Source organism: Corythoichthys intestinalis, chromosome 1, assembly GCF_030265065.1.
Source record: "Corythoichthys intestinalis isolate RoL2023-P3 chromosome 1, ASM3026506v1, whole genome shotgun sequence".
Lineage (NCBI taxonomy): Eukaryota > Metazoa > Chordata > Actinopteri > Syngnathiformes > Syngnathidae > Corythoichthys > Corythoichthys intestinalis.
This window is the reverse complement of record NC_080395.1, coordinates 64,220,314-64,244,852: the sequence shown is the minus strand read 5'-3', so window position 1 is coordinate 64,244,852 and position 24,539 is coordinate 64,220,314. Positions and strand designations below refer to the sequence as shown.

General features: G+C 40.7%; 1 protein-coding gene across 2 annotated transcripts in view; it reads left to right on the top strand.

Moving 5' to 3' along the window:
* Positions 1-22,549, top strand: part of slc39a13 (solute carrier family 39 member 13) — a 43,256-nt gene extending 20,707 nt beyond the window's left edge. The window contains exons 6-10 of one of the 2 annotated variants that reach the window (XM_057843226.1): positions 3,335-3,424; positions 12,340-12,390; positions 12,532-12,664; positions 12,741-12,840; positions 12,929-22,549. In XM_057843226.1, coding sequence (XP_057699209.1) covers positions 3,335-3,424; positions 12,340-12,390; positions 12,532-12,664; positions 12,741-12,840; positions 12,929-13,004 — 450 coding nt within the window. In that variant the 3' untranslated portion in view covers positions 13,005-22,549. Of the gene's footprint in view, positions 1-3,334; positions 3,425-5,515; positions 12,391-12,531; positions 12,665-12,740; positions 12,841-12,928 lie in introns of those variants that run through there. The other variant, XR_009064125.1, reaches the window with a different exon arrangement.
* The last annotated feature ends 1,990 nt before the right edge of the window (positions 22,550-24,539 follow it).

Here is a 24,539-nt window from a genome sequence, read left to right as displayed (position 1 = left end):
AATACATTAGCTCCCGTGTAAAATTTTCGCTACAGTAAGACCTTTAGTTGTGCACGCAATGTTTTACGTGGTATTCAAGTAACTGTTATACAAATTTGATCACAAGGAGTCGACATACTAGTTCTTCTCAAAAAAATAGCATGTTGTGATAAAGATCATTATTTTCTGTAATGTACTGCTAAACATTAGACTTTCATATATTTTAGATTCATTACACACAACTGAAGTAGTTCAAGCCTTTTATTGTTTTAATATTGATGATTTTGGCAAAAAAGTCAAGAAAAACCAAAAATCCCTATCTCAAAAAATTTGCATATTTCATCTGACCAATACAAAAAAGTGTTTTTTAATACAAAAAAGTCAACCTTCAATTAATTGTATCAGCTATGCACTCAATACTTGGTCAGGAATACTTTTGAAGAAATGACTGCTTCAATGCGCCACGGCATGGAGGCAATCAGCCTGCGGCACTGCTTAAGTATTATGGAGGCCTCTCAACTTCCTCTTCACAATATCCCACATATTCTCTATGGGGTTCAGGTCAGGAGAGTTGGCAGGTCAATTGAGCACAGTGATGCCATGGTCAGTAAACCATTTACCAGTGGTTTTGGCACTGCAAGCAGGTGCCAGGTCATGCTGAAAAAGGAAATCTTCATCTCCATAAAGCTTTTCAGCAGATGGAAGCATGAAGTGCTTTAAAATCTCCTGATAGCTAGCTGCATTGACCCTGCCCTTGATAAAACACAGTAGACCAATGCTGACATGGCACCCCAGACCATCACTGACTGTGGGTACTTGACACTGGACTTCAGGCATTTTGGCATTTCTTACTCCCCAGTCTTCCTCCAAACTCTGGCACCTTGATTTCCGAATGACATGCAAAATTTTCATCTGAAAAAAGTACTTTGGACTGCTGAGCAACAGTCAGTGCTGCTTCTCTGTAGCCCGGGTCAGGTGCTTCTGCCGCTGTTTCAGGTTCAAAAGTGGCTTGACCTGGGGAATGCGGCACCTGTAGCCCATTTCCAGCACATGCATGTGCACGGTGGCTCTGGATGTTTCTACTCCAGCCTCAGTCCACTGTTTCTGCAGGTCCCCCAAGTTCTGGAATCGGCCCTTCTCCACAATCTTTCTCAGGGTGTGGTCACCTCTTCTGGTTGTGCAGCGTTTCCTGCCACACTTTTTCCTTCCACCAGACTTCCCACTGAGGTGCCTTGGTACAGCACTCTGGGAACAGCCTATTCGCTCAGAAATTTCTTTCTGTGTCTTAGCCTCTTGCTTGAGGGTGTCAATGATGGCCTTCTGGACAGCAGTCAGGTCGGCAGTCTTGCCCATGATTGCGGTTTTGACTAATGAACCAGGCTGGGAGTTTTTAAAAGCCTCAGGAATCTTTCACAGGGGTTTTGAGTTAATTCGTTGATTCAGATGATTAGGTTAGTAGCTTCTTTAGAGTACCTTTTCATGATATGCTATTTTTTTGAGATAAAGATTTTTGTTTTTTCTTGACTTTTTTGCCAAAATCATCAATATTAAAACAATAAAACGCTTGAACAACTTCATTTGTGTGTAATGAATTTAAAATATATGAAAGTCTAATGTTTGCCAGTACGTTACAGAAATGAACTTTATCATAATACTCTAATTTTTGAGAAGGACCAGGATTTTATGTACAGTATCTTAAAGATGTATCCTTCTCTCCGTTGTTGTTAAAGCTAATATTTAATAATATAATATCATGTTTATCCATATCCCTTAAAGAGTTCTGCGCTAAATGTTGTCATCTATGTTGTCAGACGTATATTTTATTGAATAAGTATTCAAAAAGCAATGGGCATTAGGCATAAACAATTATTAGATTTCTGAGCAGAGGTCTTTCAAGATCTGCTGAGGTCTCGCATCCAAATATGTATACTCTGCATGACATGGTGACATGTTTTGGCTATAGTATCTGAAAATGTGTAGTCCTCTTGAAAGGAAAGCTGTATCCAGCTTTAAAGGGTGTTGTAAATACAAAGCTTTGTGCTAATTAGCGTGCAGGTTTGATGATACACATTACAAGCACACTACTCTTTTTATAGCAAAATGTGCTGTTTTAACACAACAAAACCACAAAAACATTGTCTGAAGATGTTTTAACAAGTTTAACAAGGGCTTTAGTGTTTTTAAAGGGTTGTCATCAAGTTATTTAAGTAGTTTTACAGTCACCTACTCTTCTTATTCCACACCCAATGATTAACCTGAGTCAACCCATCTAAAATTAGGCAATTAGTGCGAGCATTTTTAAGTCTAATGGACATGCCTCGTTAAAAATATAAAAATAGAAATAAGATTGCTGTTCAATCTAAAGTTTGTGCCATGGGTAACGTAAGGAGAGTAAGCTACCTATTTACATTTAAAGCATTTGCTGTCTAAGTCATGAAGACTTACCATCCACCTTTTATTCATTGATTTAACGACATTACAATAAATGGCAAGCTGTCGGCATTAGGGGTGTGACAAGATATCGAAATAGTGATATATTGTGATACATTGCATCCCAAAAGGTTATCGATACGCTCATGTCAAGAATCGAAATATTGTGTTAAAAAAGAACCAACAAGTTTCTACCAAAATCATAATAGTGTCTCTGTCTCAGTTAACTATGGCTGGCATTGACGGCACCCAACGCCTAATCCATTAAGACAGGGCAAATGAATGTTCGTTCATTCGAAACCAGAGCATTCATCGTCACTCTTTACGATTTATGGGACATTTACAAGTCGCTTCCTGTTGAGTTTGAGTCACTGCCTATTAATTTGCGAGATTCACGGGTCACTTCCTGTTCTGTAACACAAACTCAACAGGAAATGATCCATAAATATTCAACAAGAAGTTCCCCACAAAACGTTCCAAAATCAACACGTAATGACTTGAAATGGCCCAAAATTACTTCGTTGCCTGGCATTGGCTGCCACTAACGGCCAAATAAATGGGAGGGGCCCGTTTGAAGTAGGAGGTGTTCATTCGCTGCCACCGTCCTTGTTCAAATGGATTAGACGTCGACTAGTGATAAATTTACAGCAGAAGGATGAAGATAGCTTGTTTGTCTCTTCACTAGTTGTTTTGTAGAATATCCTAGAATTATTTCCTGACCAATGTATCGATAGTCGTATCGCCATATCGTGAAATCATCGTTATCGTGAGCTTGTTATCGCAAATCATATCGTGTCGTGAGGTACCAAGAGGTTCCCACTCCTAGTCGGCATCTTGAACTGCTTTTAATTCAGACGCATATGGTTGTCTTAAAATTTACAGCTCAATCCAAATCTATAACCTCAATAACTGCACTATATTTTAGACAAGTGGTTACCTGAACCTATTGGCCAACTGCATTGACAACTTCACACATGGGCTGGCTGTCGCAGGAAGCTTCCTTGTTAGCAAAAAGGTGAGGAAATGTTTGCATGTCATTCAAAAATATGGACATTTGTTGCTTGCATTTCTTTGCCTTCTAAGCCACATACAACATGAAATGTTCTCATATGCTTTGTTTCCCAACAGTCATTTGTCTCAATAATTGCAAACAAACAACTGATAGATAGACACTAACTGAACACACTTAAAAAACGTCTTAAAATGAGCAAGGAGCCTGTGCAAGGATGACAGAACAGGAATGAAGAGATTGATTTATTTTTTAGACTATTTCCGACATTACCTCTGTTACGGACAGGACACTTCAAAACATTATGGATAGGTCTTTTTTGTCGCCCTGTGTTTTATGGACTATTTGACAGGATTTGATGGAGGTTGTGCGCGTAAAATTTTCAAGTAGGACTAACAAATAAATGTAGTCTGATTCCCCCAATTTACCAGCAATAAAGCAATCCAAACCCATCACATTACCTCAGGATGCTTGACAGATGGAGTCAGGCCCTCTTCAGGTAGAAAGGATTTTGAATATGGAAGGCTATCACACTATTTTGAAACACCATGCCATAGCCTGTGGACAGTGCTTGATTGTATCCAGTTTCATCCTCCAACAGGACAATGACCCAAACCACACCTCCAAATTGTGCATGAACTATTTAGGGAGCAGGCAGCCAGTATTGTCTCCGTAATGGAGTGGCCTATAAAGTCACCAGATCTCAACCCTATTGAACTGTTGTGGGAGCGGTTTGACTGTATACAGTAGTACGCAAGAAGTACAGTACCTATTTAGTCATTAAAATTTATGGTAGGGTCTTCTGGAAGCAAATGGTTAAATTTCTCCAGATTACAGCAACAATTTAACAGTAGAATCCTGAAATAAAAGGTCTGAAATGCTGTAATTGCTGCTAAAGGAGCATTCTTTGACAAAAGCAAAGTATGAAGGAAAAAAATATTTTGAATAAAAATCATTATTTGTAATTTTGTCAATGTTTTGGCTATATTTTCTATTCATTTTGCAACTCGTTAAATTAGTATGATTTTTATTACCGGTCATGCTAAACGCAAAATAGTCTGGGTGACCCCAATCTTTTGAACAGTAGCAGTGAAGACATACCCGATTTACATGATTTTGACTTTACAACTTTTTTTTTAATGTAAACAATACCTAGGTCTTGCCTAGGATGCTTCCCGCTGCTTCCCAGGCGCCGACTCCTCTTGAAAGTCCCAATCAGTTTTTTTTTAGTTTAGATGGCGGGCTCGCGTTAAGATAGGCGACGCTGGCGACCTGAGCAGCCATGATACCCCCCCCCCTCTCCCCACCTCACCTCCCTACTCTTTCCATAGCGCCGTTTTTCTCAGCAAGGCAAGTAAAGCCCCCCCCCCCTTTGTTTGTTTTTTTTTAAGCCCAAATAGTCATTATATAACGGCATTTGACACAACATACCTCGCAGTATCTTGTTTTTTACTTTATCTTATTAATATGATGTATAATGTGTTTTTGGACAGTTATTTTGTTTTTAAGGGTAGTTAAATGGTTAATTCCAATTTACATGGAAATTTGTAATGCATTGCCAGCCTAGGAACGGAACTCATTCGTAACCCGGGTGACAAGGATGCACCAAGGACCCAAATGCTCGATAGTTGTGCTCAAACAAAGTGTTTATTCTCCAATTAGTAGAGTTCAAAACATGTTAACAAAAATTCCCAGCAACAGCTGAACCTCAATAAACTGAGTTACTTCTTCAAGAAACAAAAAGGCACGGGTTCAAAAACATGAATCGTGATGAAAAAGGGCTTACACAAGGATGTCGCATTGGACGTGGCAGGATAGCAGACAAACCGACACTGGGCAGGGTTAGAAGCAGGCTATTTATACAGAGGGTCACAGGTGGACATGATCAGCCTGATTGGCAAGAGCGGGAAGTAAAGTTATCCCATGGAGGCACGCAACTACCAAAATAAAACAATCTGACATGAACTGACAAAAAACATTAACAAGACTTCCGGGACGTGACAGTACCCCCCCTCCTAGGGGCGGCTCCAGACGACCGACGAGACTGCTGTGCCTCAAAGTCCTTGATAAGGTCCTTGTCCTCAATGAAACTTGCAGGAATCCAAGACCTCTCCTCCGGGCCATACCCCTCCCAGTCCACCAGATACTGCCGACCACGCCCACGTTTCCTCACATCTAGAAGCCGCCGGACGGTATCGACAAGACCCCCATCCAGCATGCGAGGAGGAGGCGGTGGCTTGACAGGCGGGACGAGGGAGCTCTCCTTAAATGGCTTAATCCTGGAGACGTGGAAGGTGGGGTGAACCCGGAGGGACCTGGGAACACTGAGGCGCGCAGAGACAGGGTTAACCACTTTGGCAATCGGGTAAGGGCCCACGAATCGAGGTGCCAAATTCCTGGAAGCCACCCGAAGGGGCAGGTCCTTGGCACACAACCAGACTTTGCCCAGCCTTGTAGTCTGGAGCTTGACACCGATGGCAATCGGCTACCCTCTTCATTCGCGCAGCGCTGAGGGTGAGAACCTTCCGTTTCGCAGCCCAGATCCGATTGCAGCGTCGAACCAGGGCATGAGCTGACGGAACCACCACTGCCCTTTCCCCCTCAGGAAACAGAGGAGGCTGGTAGCCATAAGCGCACTGGAAAGGAGACAGTCCTGTTGCTGCGGTAGGAAGGGTGTCGTGGGCGAACTCCACCCAGGTAAGGTGAGTGCTCCACGAGGCAGGGTTCTGGGTCACGAGACACTGCAGGCTTGTCTCCAACTCTTGGTTGAGCCGCTCCGTCTGGCCATTGGACTGTGGGTGATAACATGAAGAAAGGCTTGCAGAAGCACCAATGAGGGAGCAGAATTCTTTCTAGAAACGTGATATGAATTGTGGCCCACGGTCTGAGACAATGTCATTTGGGAACCCATGGATACGAAACACGTGATTCATCATGATCTCAGCCGTCTGTTTGACTGACGGTAGCTTGGGCAATGCAATGAAATGTACCATCTTGGAGAAACGATCCACAACCGTCAGGACGGCAGTGTTACCTTGCGAAAGTGGAAGTCCTGTGACGAAGTCCAGGGAGATGTCCGACCAGGGTCGCTTGGGAATGGGGAGCGGATGCAGGAGTCCCCTAGGTGCTCTGGAGGACGGCTTGTTTCTGCAACAGACAGTGCAGGCTGCCACATATTCCCCCACCTCTTTCTCCATGGAGGGCCACCAGAACCGCTGTTTGATGACAAACATTGTGCGCTTCACCCCTGGATGACAGGTAAGTAGAGACGTGTGAGCCCAATGAATGACTTGGGACCTCACACTCTCCGGCACAAACAGTCGATCCGAAGGGCAGCCACTAGGTGTTGGATATCCACTGTTGGCTTGCTTGACTACCTACTCAATCTGCCACGTGACAGCCCCGATCACACAATCTGACGGCAGGATGTGCTCTGGCTCTTTGGGATTGCCTGTAATCGGAAACAGTAGACAAGGCATCAGGTTTACCATTCTTGGAACCGGGTCGATATGACAGTATAAAGTTAAATCTGTTAAAAAACAATGTCCACCTGGCCTGGCGTGCACTTAGTCTCTTAGCTTTTCTAATGTACTCTAGGTTTTTGTGGTCCGTCCAAACAATGAACGGGTGTTTAGCCCCCTCTAACCAGTGTCTCCACTCTTCCAGAGCAGCTTTAACAGCCAGGAGCTCACAGTCACCGACATCGTAGTTGCGCTCAGCCGACGAGAACTTGCGCGATAAAAAGGCACACGGGTGAAGCCTCTCCGTGCCGGCAGAGCGTTGGGACAGGACGGCTCCTAAGCTCTCATTGGATGCATCTACTTCCACAATGAACTGGCGCTGTGGGTCTGGAACAGTGAGGATAGGGGCAGACGTGAACAGGCCTTTAAGCCGTTGGAAAGCAGTGTCTGCTTGTGGATTCCACTCAAAGCGGACTTTAGCTGAGGTCAGGGCATGGAGTGGTGCGGCCACGGAGCTGAAATTCCTGATGAAACGCCTGTAGAAATTAGCGAAGCCTAAGAATTGTTGGACCTGCTTTCTGCTAGTGGGTGTTGGCCAATTAAGCACAGCACTGATCTTAGCAGGGTCCATCTTTGTCTGATCTGGTTCGATGATAAAACCAAGGAAGGAGATTGTTGTGACATGGAAATCACACTTTTCGGCCTTAACAAATAGTTTATTTTTTAACAGTCTCTGCAATACTGAGCTAACGTGTTGAATGTGCGTCTTTTCATCTGAGAATGTCATCCAGATACACAAAAACAAAAATGTTCAGAAAGTTCCTCAAAACATCATTGACCAGTCCCTGGAATACCGCTGGAGCATGAGTCAGCTCAAAAGGCATGACGAGGTACTCGTAATGTCCTGTAGGTGTGTTGAACCCAGTTTTCCATTCATCCCCTTCACGAATTCTCACCAGGTGGTAGGTATTGCGCAATTCCAACTTTGTGAATATCTTTGCCCCCTGTAACAGATCGAAGGCTTCGTTCATGAGTGGAAGGGGATACCGGTTTTTTATTGTAATGTTGTTCAAATGACTGTAGTCAATGCACGGACGTAGTGTTCCATCTTTCTTCTGCATAAAGAAGAAACCTGCCCCTGCTGGTGAAGAAGAGGGCCGGATGAGTCCAGCCTTTAGAGATGCCGTGATGTACTCGTTCATAGCTTCCCTCTCCGGTCCGGAGATTGAGTAGATACGCCCCTTGGGGATGACCGCCCCCGGCTGGTGTTCAATAGCGCAGTCACTGGGTCTGTGGGGAGGAAGAGAAGTGGCCTTGTTAAACACTTCTTTCAAATCAAGGTAGCAGTCAGGTACTTTGGACAGATCTGGATAGGGTTCTTGACCTTTGGTATTATTTGGCTCTTTACCGTTCTTGAAACAGTCTTTCCTGCACTGCTCCCCCCACCCCAATACTGATCCCAATTCCTAGTCAATGTGAGGGTTGTGTTTAACAAGCCAGGGATACCCGAGGATCAGAGGGTATTGTGCAGAACGGAAAAGATGGAACCGGATTTCTTCGGAATGTCCCTCTGCCATTGTCAAAACTACGGATTCTGTAACATGGGGTCACACTGAATAAGAGCTTGCTATCAAGCGCTCTAGCGTTTAAGGGTTGGTCTAAGACCTCACGTTGTAGGCCCCATCTTTTTGCTAACGTCCAATCCATAATGCTTTCATCAGCCCCTGAATCAACACACCAACGGATTTGTTACGCCCCTGGAATTGCAACTTTGCCTGAGTCAACCTGCGTGAAGGGAGGACGGAAACCCGTGAAGGACTCACCGACGCTTTTTTCCTGCTTGATGGACCTGATTTTGCCGAGCAGGCTGCCAGGATATGTCCCAGTTCACCACAGTAAAAACAGCGTCTCTCCACGAATCAGCGATGGCGTTCCTCGGGGGTCAGCTTTGTCCCCCCCAGTTGCATCGGTTCACTTGGATTGCTCGAGGATGATGTTCTTCCAGGAGAGAGAGCTGCAGCAGGTGGAACTCTTGCCAGCTGATCGTGGGAGCGCCCCCACGGAGGAATGGGCAACTGTGCGGTCTGTTTCTTGTCTCTGATTCCGTCACAGATTCTGCTGTCAATCCGGGAGGCCATGGCCACTACTGAGGGAAGGTCCAGGGGAGCAAGCTGGTCCTTGATGGAATCTGAAAGTCCATGCAGAAAAGCATCTAGGAGGGCCATTTCGTTCCAACCACTCTCAGCCGCTAGTGTCCGGAACTCAAAAGCATAGTCAGAAACTCGGCGTTGGCCTTGCTTCAGCCCAACTAATGCCCTAGCCGCCTCCCTTTCTGGGATGGTATGATCAAAATTTTTCTTCAGTGTCTGACTGAAGACTTGAAACGAGTTGCAAATCTCTGACTTCCGTGCCCACTCGGCGGTGGCCCAGGCTGCTGCTCTGCCGGTCATGTGGGAAATAATGAATGCCACTTTGGACTGTTCGGTCTGATACATGGCCGGTTGGTGACTCAAATGCAGTTCGCATTGTACCAAAAACGGTCTGCAGTCCCCAGAAGCCCCGGAAAACTCTTCCGGAGCAGCCAGCTGGATTGACACGGGGTTTGCAGGTACTTCTGGTGACAAAGGGGTGGCAGCGGTAGGTGATGATCCGGGAGGTGGGCCACTCGCTGGGGTCAAAAGCTGTTAGAGTTTGTCTGAAAAAAGTTTAAGTTGCTGGGTGATCGAAGCTTGAAATTTGCTCTGTTGGCTGTGAAGCTCCCTTGTTCCTTGATTAACAACACACAGCTGGTCCTCGTGTTTCAAACGACCTCCTTGATGCCGCAATGCGGCGTGGAGCTGCTCACAATCGGCTGGGTCCATACTAGTCGGTTTGTACTGACAAGGATGCACCAAGGACCCAAATGCTCGATAGTTGTGCTCAAACAAAGTGTTTATTCTCCAATTAGTAGAGTTAAAAAAATGTTAACAAAAATTCACAGCAACAGCTGGACATCAATCAACAAAAATTCACAGCAACAGCTGGACCTCAATAAACTGAGTTACTTCTTCAAGAAACAAAAAGGCATGGGTTTAAAAACATGAATCGTGATCAAAAAAGGGCTTACACAAGGATGTGGCATATGACGTGGCAGGATAGCAGACAAACCGACACCGGGCAGGGTTAGAAGCAGGCTATTTATACAGAGGGTCACAGGTGGACATGATCAGCCTGATTGGCAAGAGCAGGAAGTAAAGTTAGCCCATGGAGGCACGCAACTACCAAAATAAAAGAATCTGACATGAACTGACAAAAAACATTAACAAGACTTCCGGGACGTGACACCGGGGACTACCTGTAATTAAATGTCATAGAGCGTGTAAACATTCGTAATGATATTTTCAGAGATTTTCTCATTACTGTAATGGCTTCATTTGCAAAGGTCAAACTGAGTCACAACAGTGGGTCATACATTCTCAGGAGCTATAAGAATCCCAAATCAAGGTGTCACACTTTTTCTGAAGAAATTTTTTTTTTTCAACATCCATGTCATAAATACCGTGATTTGCCCCATTTGGCCCTAAAAGCTTGTTATAATCACTGAATAATGAAAGTCAACTGGCAACATAATTGAAGAAATGCATTAATGTAAACTTCAAAAGTCTGTGATATCAAAAGGTAAGGTTATTATTCACTTCTGCCATGATGCAAACTGAAACGGAGAGTTTCAATCCAGTAAATTAATTCATTACCTTGGAACTCTTCATTCGCATATTAGTTCATTGTTCCTGAATGAAATGCAACATTTTGTTATATGTATTAAAACAATGGCAAACAGTTAAATCTATTATTTTGTAATATTCTGTAAAGATTCAAGTCTTTTTTTTTTTCATAAGCAATAAGCACAGCGAAAATACTCAGTTTTTGCATATGCAGCACACTGTACTAGGTCTATACACTCTGATATCGAATTTATGATTGCAGTCCAATAAATAAATGATGTTCTGTCCCTAACTGTATTAAATATGATTTTCTCATTAATGGCCTTTTGCATATGAAAACTGTGAGTCTTGAAATTAAATCATATATTCTCAGGAGTCGTAGGGATCCTAGATCAAGATGTCACACGTTTTTTTCATGAAGATTTTGAATTTTTATCATATTTTTTTCACCAGCTTGCCAATACAGTGGTACGTCTACATACGAATGTCTCTACATACAGAATTTTCAGGTTAAGACACGCCTCAACGGGAAAATATTGCCTCTTGTTAGGAAAGAAATTTCAGGATACAAAAAGTGAAAATACTGTATGGCTGGTACTCACAGCTCCCAGAGTTTACTAAATGTAACCTACTCATTGCTGCTCTGCTATTGGCTATTGCCTAGCTTTGCTGGCATCCAATTGGCTAAGAGGGACCTCTACTGTATGTATATTTGTGTATTCGAGTGTCCTCTTCATTCGCCCGTTGTGTTCTGTCAGCTTTACACGTTATTCCAGTGTAACTTTTGTTCTTTATTTTATTGTATTTTTTTTACATTATGCACAAAGCTGATTTTATGACTATTGTACTAAATCTAATTGTAACATGTATTTGTTTCACGTTTCTATACGTTTTTATGCATTATAAAAGATTCATGTCTGAATTTTAGGGGGCTTGGAATGGATTAGGGCTTTTACATGGAAAACACGTCTCTACATACAGAATCTTCAAATTTTCAACTTCCAGAACTAGTTAATTTTGTAAGTAGAGGTACCACTGTACTGTGACTTGCCGCTGAATTGATAAAATAGGCATTTATGGAATATTTAATTAGAGAATATCAATTTTGAACATTTTAATTTTCAATTAAGACTTTTTTTTTTTGCTGGAATTTCTCTGTGTGACTTCTAACTCATTTTGCTTTGCCGGATCAAAAATATGTGCTGACAATTCAAGCCCATTTTTAGTTTTGCGGCACTTACTGTCCATTTAATATATTTTTGAGATTTTCAAATGTACTGTATTCATACTTCAGAGTGGTACAAATGTCAAAATTTGGAAAATAAACTCAAATTTTAAATATATATATTAACCTTTGTTTTAGGTTCCCTATCAACTGTCTTGCCATAGGTGGGTCCATCGAGTTAGCTAGGATAAAGTCTAAAATTACGAATCGGGCTAGTCAGCAGAATCGTGGATGAATATCCAATGAGTAGGTAGATGACCATATAGTACATAATGTAGCTGAAACAATATGAGTCCAGCTGGTGTGACATAAGGCTATCAGTAGGAACGATGCATGTACGTGCCAAAGAGGAAGTTGGCTAGATTTCTACAAACTCACATACACCCAAGTCATTTCACCAGTGATCTTGTGGAAGCAATTGGAATATAAAACAAACAGTCCATGAATGCTGTTGCTTAAATGACTAGAAGTACGGTATGGTTTTAAATACAGATTAGTAAGAAAGTAATTTCACTAACACTATTTTGGTTTCAGGTTGGGTTTCTTACAACATTTGCCATTTTGCTCCATGAAATCCCACACGAGGTGAGATTCTTGGACCTGATTATGTTTGACAAATGACATTTGCCTCAGTTTTAGCCAGAGAAATTAAATAGCCACAACTGTGCTGTGAAGTCACTGAAAGTTTAGCTACTCCAGTTGCACGAAACATGTCGTTGTCCACAGGTGGGGGACTTTGCCATTTTGTTGCGAGCTGGGTTCGACCGATGGAGTGCTGCACGTCTGCAGATGTCCACCGCACTGGTTGGCGTGCTGGGGGCTTGCTTCGCATTGTGTTCTCAGTCACCAAAAGGCACAGGTAAACTTGTGTCCTGGATTTTGAACACGTACCCTCAAACATCCTATTAACTACAGCATTTCTCTCCTGTTTCTAGAAAATGCAACTTCCTGGATACTTCCATTCACCTCTGGAGGCTTTATATACATTGCATTGGTGAATGTAGTTCCTGATCTGCTAGAGGAATCCAGTTTGAGGCATGCTATATACTAAATTGGTCCTAAATAATAATAAAATATATATATATTAATTTCATGTCTCTAAATATGAGTGTTTGTTTTACAGGCACTCCCTTCTTCAGACGCTACTTATTTTTTGTGGCGTGGCAGTCATGGCTTTCCTGTCAACCATTACTGTTTGACCACTGAATAGCTGCTTTTCTTGCCATCGTACCAAAAACGAACACTAAATCCAGGACCAAGGGTGACATTCTCTTTCTGATCTGATGACACTTTTTCATGAACACATGCAGTCCATGTTGATCGCCAGATTACACCTCTGGATATTCTTATGTGTCATTTTATACAGAAACAAATATCTGACAAAAATTGCACTTTATGAATCAGTGACAATGTCTATCTTGAAACGGGATGCGTTTAATTGACTTTGGACAATGTGCCAGCTCTAAATATTAAGTGAAAGATGATGCATTTGTATGGATTTCTGTTACCAAATTATTTTAATTATTTATATATACATACATTTACAGTATATGTATGTATTTAAAGTACGTGTGTGAGTGATATATATATGTATAAAACAGTGGGGAACTTCCTGTGCCTTCTATGCCTTTCAGATGACAAAAAAAAAAACAATTATTAGCACCCCTGATGTTAATACTTTGTACAACCCCCTTTTGCCAACAAAACAAGGTCTGGGGACTGAGATGGCCATGGGAGGAGCTTGATTTTGTGTCTGGTGAACCATTTCTGTGTAGATTTGGCCATATGTTTAGGGTCATTGTCTTGCTGAAAGACCCAGTGACGACCCATCTTCAGCTTTTGGGCAGAGGGCAACAGATTTTGATTTAAAATGTCCTGGTATTTCAAAGCATTCATGATGCCAAGCACCCTAACAAGGTTCCCAGGGCCTTTGGAAGCGAAACAGCCCCACAGCATCACTGACCCACCCCCATACTTCACAGTGGGTATGATGTGCTTTTCCGCACGCGCATCTTTCGTGGCACGCCAGACCCACTTTGAGTGTTTGTTGCCAAAAAGCTCAATCTCGACCTCACACAAAAATGCACACGGTCCCAGGCTTCAACTGGGACCGTGTGCTTTGGTCAGATGAGACCAAGAAGCTCAATCTTGGTCTCACACAAAAATACACACGGTCCCATTGTGCTTTGGTCAGATGAGACCAAGATTGAGCTTTTTGGCAACAAACACTCAAAGTGGGTCTGGATTAATAATAATAGTAATAATAATAATACCTGTAATAATGTAACAAATCGGGATCTAATGTGGCAGTCGTATTTTCTGTGGTGTACCTGAATGCACCGCTGGGCTGACAGCAGAGAGAGAGAGAGAGAGTGCAGTTGAGATTACTTTCAGTTTTAATGTCCTGTTGTTGCAGGCAGTTGGCATGTTGTGTTGCACAAGTTCTGAAATAAATGATTAAAAACTTGACAAAGCTGGCGATCTCTATGGCGATGGTTGTCTGACTGGCAAACGGAGGTCTGAGGATTATTGTCAAGCAGTTCACAGACGCGCACCCCACGCTAGTATTTTTCCATTGGTAAGGCTCACCTTTTTTCACCACCTGCTTTAACATTCTTGGAACCCATGTTGATTTCTCTCACAAGAAAATCCGCCGTGTGTGCGTCTTGCGGCAAAACAATGAAATTGCGACGCTGTCATAAATCGTTGTATTTTGAGCATTTCATCGGATGTAGAAACAAATGGCGAGTTAAATTTTACGTTGGATGTCGAAAAATTGTGTCAAAGCGATCTTATGTCGAGGTACCACTGTATAATTAAAAAAACCAAAAAACTTTTATGTATATATGTATATTTTAATAAATGTTTTTAAGCACTTTAAATGTAATAATTATGATGTTTTAAACATGTTACTGTCCCACAGAATTTTTTTTTAAACAAGAAAAAAGGTAGACGCCCTATCCATTTTAAAAAAGTTAAAAAAAAAAAATGCTTGTCTTTACTAAATGCTTCATCAAGTGTCCATTCAAATCAGCTCCAGCTGCTCACTTACACACAATGTGTTGCCACCGCAACTGTTTAACAAGTTAAACGATGACTGACGCATGAGGCGCTTTGAAAGTCGAATCTCTGGCAAGATCAAAGCTTAACCGTCTGTCAATTGTGGCTTATTTTAATAAGCGACTCCAGTTCACTTACTGATGAACAAAGAGCAAGGAGAGGGAGGGAGCGAGCGTGAGCTTGCGGAATGGGCTCGGGTTACCTCATCTGTATTTTTTTTTTTAATTGAAAAAAATCCACAATGGACTTTAACATGAAGTAGCGAGGGATCACTGTAATGAATTTTAAATATTATTAATTAAGAATTTCTGTTTCATTTAATGTAAGTGCATCAACACATTCCCTCTTATCTGTGATCTCATCATGTCCATTGTCAAGTTCATATCAGAAGCTAAAGATTTCTTATCCTGAAAGCATGTTAACCAATCATACGTAGTTGTCAACCTCTAACAAGATCTGGTTTGCTGGATTAATCTGAGGGAAGGCTAAGCCTCATGTGTGACAGAGGAATCAACCAATCAGATTTGATTTAAGTAGACGGGACCCACAAAAATACAGTTTTAAAGGCCTTCCTAAAGTCTTCGATGAAAACACTGTGTAGTGAGTGTGGGGAGTAAGAGAGAACGAGAGACCTTGCCTGGCCGCCAGACACGCACTATTTTTGGCCAAGATGGCCCGTAAAGTGATCTTCAATCCTTGTTCTCCGACAAAACATAATTTAAGGCTTTTAGCCCAAAATGTGGCACAAGTGGCATGATGTGATCAAACCTCCCTGGCTGCTCGGCGTGATCCATTATGGTCGTTTTTGAGCATTTTTGCGCCACTCAAGGCGCCACACTATTTTCAGCCACCCAAAGGATCAAATGCCCATTTCCTCAACAAAACCTAACTTCTTTTAACCCAAAATGGCGCACTTTGTGGTGGACTCATTGGGCTAAACTAGCCTGGGAACTCTGCGTGGCCCAATTGTGCTATTTATTGTTATTTATTGAGCTGAAACATACAGATAAACTCTACAGCCATTCATTTAACTATTTTTGAGGAATACAAGGAGAATGGATTTTGTATTGATAAAAAGTGCTTTGTTGGACATCCATTTTGGTGAGTGCAATCATTTTATCAAATTTTTCTTATTTAATTGTTTTTGCAATTTTAAATGTACATTTTTTTCTAATACTGGTACACAAAAACATGACAAAGGGAGTCAAGCACTTTTCTGAGATCACAGTTAATGTGGTAATGCAAAAACATAAGTAAAGATAGCAGATAGCATAGCCCTGTTATCTCTGGGCTTTACTGTTTCTATGGTGATGTACTTTTTTGACTGAAGGCCCAGTTGTAGCACTCACAGTTCAGCACTGATCTATATTATACACATGTACAGTGGGGCAAATAAGTATTTAGTCAACCACTAATTGTGCAAGTTCTCCCACTTGAAAATATTAGAGAGGCCTGTAATTGTCAACATGGGTAAACCTCAACCATGAGAGACAGAATGTGGAGGAAGAAAAACAGAAAATCACATTGTTTGATTTTTAAAGAATTTTTTTGCAAATCATGGTGGAAAATAAGTATTTGGTCAATACCAAAAGTTCGTCTCAATACTTTGTTATGTACCCGTTTTTGGCAATAACGGAGGCCAAACGTTTTCTGTAACTCTTCACAAGCTTTTCACACACTGTTGCAGGTATTTTGGCCCATTCCTCCATGCGGATCTCCTCTAGAGCAGTGATGTTTTGGGGCTGTCGTTGGGCAACACGGACTTTCAAATCCCTCCACAGATTTTCTATGGGGTTGAGATCTGGAAACTGGCTAGGCCACTCCAGGACCTTGAAATGCTTCTTACGAAGCCACTCCTTTGTTGCCCTGGTTGTGTGTTTGGGATCATTGTCATGCTGAAAAACCCAGCAATGTCTCATATTCAATACCCTTGCTGATGAAAGGAGATTTTCACTCAAAATCTCTCGATACATGGCCCCATTCATTCTTTCCTTTGCACAGATCAGTAGTCCTGCTCCCTTTGCAGAAAAACAGCCCCAAAGCATGATGTTTCAACCCCCATGCTTCACAGTGGGTATGGTGTTCTACGGATGCAATTCAGTATTCTTTCTCCTCCAAACACGAGAACCTGTGTTTCTACCAAAAAGTTCTATTTGGGTTTAATCTGACCATAACACATTCTCCCAGTCTTCTTCTGGATCATCCAAAAGCTCTCTAGCGAACCGCAGACGGGCCTGGACGTGTACTTTTTTCAGCAGGGAGATACGTCTGGCAGTGCAGGATTTGAGTCCCTGGCGGCACATTGTGTTACTGATAGTAGCCTTTGTTACTGTGTTCCCAGCTCTCTGTATTCACTAGGTCCCCCGTGTGGTTGTGGGGTTTTTGCTCACCGTTCTTGTTATCATTTTGACGCCACAGGTTGAGATCTTGCATGGAGCCCCAGATCGAGGGAGATTATCAGTGGTCTTGTATGTCTTCCATTTTCTAATAATTGCTCCCACAGTTGATTTCTTTACACCAAGCGTTTTACCTATTGCAGATTCAGTCTTCCCAGGCTGGTGCAGGTCTACAATTTTGTCTCTGGTGTCCTTCGACAGCTCTTTGGTTTTGGCCATAGTGGAGCTTGGAGTGTGACTGACTGAGTTTGTAGACAGGTGTCTTTTATACTGATAATGAGTTAAAACAGGTGCCATTAATACAGGTAACGAGTGGAGCCTCGTTAGAAGAAGTTAGACCTCTTTGACAGCTAGAAATCTTGCTTGTTTGTAGGTGACCAAATACTTATTTTCCACTCTAATTTGGAAATAAATTCTTTAAAAATCAACCAATGTGATTTTCTGTTTTTTTTTTCTCATTCTGTCTCTCATGGTTGACGTTTACCCATGTTTACAATTACAGGCCTCTGTAATCTTTTCAAGTAGGAGAACTTGCACAATTGGTGGTTGACTAAATACTTATTTGCCCCACTGTATGTACAGTATATTATACCGTATATACATATTTATGTGATAGAAATGTAGGTTTGCAAATATACTTAAATGTGTGGGGGGTTGTGTGTGTTTGTTTTGCACATATGATTGTAGTGCTACACACAATCTAATCTATTAGCCCACCATTTGTAAAATTTATACCAGTACTCAAGAGAACTGTATTGTACCTGTTGCATATTTATTTGAAAAAAAAATAGACATTCTGCATGCATAATGTCAGACGTACAGCACCACCACTCCAACATGTTGTGGTTTGCATGGCAAAATGTTATACTAGTGTCAGCGCAACCAAAGAAAAGTACGTTTCATGTTTCCGTGGGTACATAGTGTTATAATAGTAAGACTATACTGTATGTAATTGGATTTTTTGGAGGAGCATGTCTATCTTCTGATGATTTTTTTTCTTTCTTCCTTGTGGGCAGCACAGTGTCTGATTGTTTTGCTCGTCCGCTTATAGTGTAGTTCCGAGTTTAAGGGTTCAATGGCATAGGCTCATGCACTCCTGCGACCCTCGTGAGAATAAGCGGACAGTTTTTCTTGCAGGCAAAGCAGTTCAGTGGTTGGCACATCTGCCTCATGTTCTGAAGTAATGGTTTGAATTTGAGCTTCAGCCTCATGTGAAGAATCCATATTTTCCTCTCCCTACATTCCGAAAACATTCATGTTGCAACATGAAGCAATTGCCAGAGAATCCCAAAATTTGAAAAATAAGGTCTTAATGGAACCTTTTTTTTTCAAATTTGTAAAAAAAACAACAATTAAAATGAATATAAGCGCATTAGTATCTGTAAATATTTCTAAATACTGATTTTTTTTTTATTTCTCATGGAACCTGGAGATATGTACATGTCTTGACTTGCATCCATCAATTTTTTTTTGAGAAATTTCAAAATTCTGAGTTAGTCTCAAAATCATGAAATTCTAAGCGTATCAAATGTGATACGTTTGACAATAAAGGGTTAAGTTCATTGAAGAATCTAAATTGTCCTTGTGAGACTATGTGAGTGAATACTAATTTGTCTGAACAGCATGTGCCCTGCAATTGGCTGGCAGCCAGCATAAGGTTTATATGCCTCACGCTCGGTCATCTGGGATGGGTTCTACCTAACCTGTGACCGTGATAATTATAAGTGGTCTAGGGAATTAAAATGTTTAATGCTCCACCCAAGCGCCTTGGCCCCTATGAAAGAGACAGTTTTTTTGTTTATTTACAACGTAATGCTATTCCAATGAAGGGGAGAAACTGTGTATGCACAGGTACATACTGTATTGGCATTACGTGCTTAGAGACAATTATGTTGTGCGGTAGAATGAGAAGCCAAGTTGCACGACAGCACACAAGGTGAAGAACCTCAAGATTCACCCTTGCTGTGGAAAATCCTCTTCACCTCATTTCAATAAACACATATGTAGAGTGTGAAATAGAAAGAAAGGGTGGGAACGGTGAGATGGTGTGTTCACTCTTGTCCCTTTTCAACAGTTAGTTTGGCAAGCATGTGTTGCCATAACGACTCCACTGCAGGTTGTCTACTTTAGTCATCATACAATGATGTGCCCATTGTCTGTGGGAGGCTTTTCAGTCAAGCAACACAATGACAAACACACTCAACATGTAAGCGGGATATGCTACCAAATTAACATGAAAACTGAAGGCAGTGGTAAGGACAGGCAAGCTTTTTTTTCCAGCTGTCATCCCTTGTTGGTATTTTGTTGCTGCCTTATCCGTCATGGAACCTGATTGGCCCAAACTATTGGTTCCTTGATTAGCATTTGTTTAGTTGTTCATTATTGAAGAAGTAAATGTGTTCTATTCAAACTTCGTGAAAACTGATTATTTGTTTTCTGTTCAAATGCTTATGAAGGAGTTAAATCTGACAAGTAAACAAATTGACATGAGGTGTTTAAGTGAGCAATGACCTTTTTTATGATACCTTGATCAGCCAATACAACATATTTGAAATTAAAAAAATAAAATAACGTAATTGATGTTTCACAGGAATATAACATCTACCAGCAAAAAAAATGTCATTTTAAGCACCCAATTTCATGCTTATAAAGTAAGTATTGAGACATTTTGTTTGAGTTTGTTTGTTTGTTTGAGTTTGAAACTACAGGTAGTCCCCAGGTTATGATCGGACGTACCCAACTTATGTGATTTCGACTTAAGGTCGCCAACGCTTGTCCACCATTTTATCCCCAGTCTTCTTTTTTTTTTTTTTCCTAGTCACGTGATATTGTCTCGTCTGCCATTTTCCGCTTTTTTTGTTTTGTTTTTACTTTATTACTATGATGTAAAAATACATGTTTTTGGATAGTTATTTTGAGCTCCAAGGGGTAGTTAGGGGTACTTAAAGGGTTAATTACGACTTACGCCACAATTTGGGTTACGTCGCCAGCATAGGCACGGAACTCATTCATAATTAAGACTACCTGTATTTGACAAATTTGCATAATTCCAAATATACTGTAAATGTTTTTGTTGTTTTTGATTTAGACTTTGAAGGTATTTAAATACTGGGCCATTTGAGCTGTACTTGGACTTCCAGTATTTCACAGAGTTTATACTTGTTTATCGTCTTCAGAAAAAGAGAAAAGCATACGTTTGCTTGAAATCAGGTACTGGATTTGGTCATTGTAGAATACTGTGTGCTTATTTTCATATAGAGAAATGTGAGGATTTCTTTTTCTTTCTTTTTTTGCTTCAACTAACGTCTTCAGTTTTATCTTTCAAAGTAATCTGATTCCTGTACATGACAGTTGTGAATGTTTTTTGTACGACCGAGATTCATCTGATTCGTTCTTCAGGAATAGCCCTGCTGGTTTGTCTATTACTGAAAATCTCAAAGTGTACAATAATAATATTCTTTATCTAATGTAAAATGATTTCCCCTTGTGTTTTTCTTCCAAGAAAGGATTATGTCATCTGGTTTATATGTAATGTAAAGCAATTTAAGACTTTTGTGGGGGCAAAGAAAAGATGTTGTAATTCTATGGAACCTGTCCTCTATCCATTCAAACCTACTTTTTAGTTGCTTATGGACTGAGAACAACCAGACCTTTTTGATTCATTTTTATTTTTGTCAAATGCTTTGCGTTGGTGAGGAAGGCAAAAGCCTTTAACTTCTTTGGGGAGTAGTTGTTTTTTACGTATTTATTCATAGTATAAAAAGGCTGGAAATCCTAAACCTTCTCGACATAAAAGTGCCTGGAAATAATAAATGTAATTTTTTCTCACGATTGATTAATAAATTTGTATTTATTAGTCGATTGCTTCACTACTGGAAACATGGTTTTTGTTTGATTCTGCTTTGCTACATTGTTAATTACACTATTAAAACTAAATTCTTGTCCGAAAGGAAGTGAATTTGCTATTCCAATACTTTTGAAGGTCAGTCACCTCAAAGGTATTGGAACAGCAAGTTCAATTCCGTTGTTTCTGAAGACATTTGGGTTTCAGATCAAAACAATATGATACAAAGTTCAGAATTAAAACTTTTATTTTGTGGTTTTTACATCAGGATGTGTTTAAAAACAGAAAAGATTATCTTTTCTTTGAACCCGCCCACTTAAAGTAAGTAATAGTAAGTACTGTGACATACATGATTAAATTAAAGTGAATAGCATGTAATATTTGATGGCATAACCCTTACTTGCATCACATTAACTTCACAGGGCTGTTGCATTTGTCATTAGAAATGGTATTCCAGGCCTTTACTGACGCCTCTTTCAGTTCTTGTTTGTTTCTGGGGGGGTTCTCCCTTCAGTCTCCTCTTCAAGAGGTAAAATACATGTTCTATTGGGTTAAGGGCTGGTGATTAACTTGGCCAGTCCAAGACATTCCACTTTCCGCCCCCGGTTAAGTCTTTGCAGTTGAGTTACCGTGATAAAAGAGAGCTTTTCGCATACGCGGAACTGAGAGCAAAATAAGTTTCCACCCGTTATTCTTGTTTTTAGCTGCTCAAAGGGGCAAAATTTGCCATTGATTTGTGAGATGAGCCTTTGATAGTTGATTTTGCCTATTATTGATGAATAAGTAGAACAACACCAGAGGAGTTGAGGCTTATTTTTCAAGCATTTTGAAATCAAATTGTCCTTCAATTCTTGAATGACCATACTGTATATGTATAGCATATCGCCTTTTAAATAGAAATTGCAATGGCTTTTATGTGCACTCATGCGGTCTCAACCAATGGAAGTAAAGTCACCGAGGGCGATGGTTTAAAGAAAAGAGTTTGTATGTGCTGCCTAACACAATTGCATTATTGGCCTAGTTGGTGCTTTGTCCAGAAGATGAAAAAATAAACATATTTGTCTAAGCGTTTACTCAATCTGTGCACGAGGTTCAATTTAGAAATAAACTTTATTTTTTTTAAATGTTTTAAAAACTTTTGTGCACGAATTATGACTTCTTTTTTTTTTTAACTACCATCATGGCACTTATTTTACTTAATGGCTGCCATTGACGGTGCTGGATGTCCAATCCATTTTGATGGGGAGTCAAAATGGATTGGACATGTTGTGCCATCAATGGCGCTGAAAGGTGCCAGTCCACAGTTATTCCTCCCAGTTACAATGAATTGGACACCTACTGCCGTCCGTGGCACAAAATGAGTTAAATAATATTAAAACAAAAATCAACTTTAGCGTGTCACTTGGGGCCGTAACTAATGTTTTCTGTTTTTGTTAATTTTAATATAATTACTTTAGCTTACATTAACATTGTTTTAATTCATTATATATATATATATATATATATAACAATGAAAAAAATATATAATACATTATATATAATGATTTAAAATAGTATAATTAATCATTTTAAAACTCTAATTGCTCATAAGTACGTTTTTTTTTAATCACCAAAAATAATCACTTGCCCTATAAAGAGCAAATGTCAACTTTTGAATAGCTGTTGTTCCCATATGTTTGTTCATTGTATTTTGGAACTTTCATTTCTATATCGGTATATCTTTACAAGATAAGGATTGCAGATATTAGGTTCTTCTCTGAATCAAAATCGTATACAGCAGGGATCCCCAACCACCGGGCCAGGAATCGGTAGGGGGGGCAACCGGGTATATTGTCCCGGGCCTCAGTACCATAGGGACCCTGAATGACCCTTAATTTATTTTACTTTACATTCACATATTTCTTTTTTTATTTAAATCATTGTCTGATTAAATATTATGTTGTACTCAATATACTATACTTAAAAACTTTAACATAATAAATATTTCAAATATATATTTAAGTCCTTTTTTTGTACAATGCTCTCGCTAAGAAAGAGCTAGCGGAAGTACACTGGTTGGCTGTTTGCCCTTCGCTAGCTCTCTGGTTGGCTTCGTGACACGTTAGTAGCGTGTGCACAATTGAGCGCGCAGAGAAAAAAAAACTGATGAGCACAGGAGTCGAGAAATTTAGCGAGATCGGGAGGTGTGCTCAAAATCCATCTTTGCTCGCTCAGAATAGAGGCAGCACAGGTGTGCAGAAATTGAGCAAAAGCAGGAGGGGTGTTTTCTGTGCTCAAAATCCATTATTGCTCGCTCAGAATAGGCAGCAATATATCGCCGTATTGCCAGTGACTGTAGCTGGAGGAGAGCGAGCCTTCAGTAAAATGAAAAAATAAATAAATAAAAAAACTACCTACGCTCCACCATATCACAGGGCAGGCTTACTCAAAGTTGCAAACGCTCAAAAACTGGATTTCACTGATGTTATAAATGACTTCCAGACGCATCACTGTTTGAGGGCTTGATAACCCCAGGGATGTGGAGGGGGCAGGCACAGGATGTTTAGTTATACTGTTTTGTTGCTTAGCAGGCAGGCATAGCACTCTCAGTTTTATTGTATTGTAGCTTACATGGGATAATAGATGGACATTGTTTATATTGTGTCACATCACATTATGGTCTGATAAATTTAACTGTACATCTCAAATTAAATAATTTGAAAATTCACACTGTCAAAATGTCATTGTTTGCAAAGCGTAAAAAGTACTGCGTATGTTGTTATGACAAGCCGGTGGCAGGGGTGGGGTAGGGTGGGTGCTATAATGGTCTCTTGTCCCCAGGCCCCTGTAAGTCTGTTGACAGCCCTGGAAGCCAGTCCAATTTGTGAAGGACATGGGTAATGTGATTCCTATAGAGCAGGGGTGGGCAAACTATTCCACAAAGGGCCGCAGTGGGTGCAGGTTTTTGTTGCAACCCATTAAGAGGACACATTTTCACCAATCTGCTGTTTTACAAGTGCAATCAGTCGATTGCGGTCAGGTGCTTCTCATTTCTGCTGAAACTTCATTGGTTATACTATCTGTGCTGGTTCAGTTTGAACAAAGACCAGGACCCACTGCGGCCCTCGAGGACCGGTTTGCCCACCCCTGCTATCGAGGGTATGGGTAAGAAGGCAGCGGAGTTCTGGATATTTTAATTATTATTTCCTTAATAAATGTATTCATTCTAGCTGCTTATTTCTTTTATTTTGTTCCTGAATTGTGCGTCGTCATCTCCTGTTCATTAAGAGAATAAAAGAACTTTTTTCTTCTTCGCTGTCCACTGTAGTGGCCACAGTGCCTAAAAGGGTTAATGCCGGTTTGCATGTCTTACTGTATTAGACCACTGATACCTAGTTCTAGAATTTTTAGGTTGATTAAGGCAAGACTGGCTTTTCAAATACAAAGTACCAATA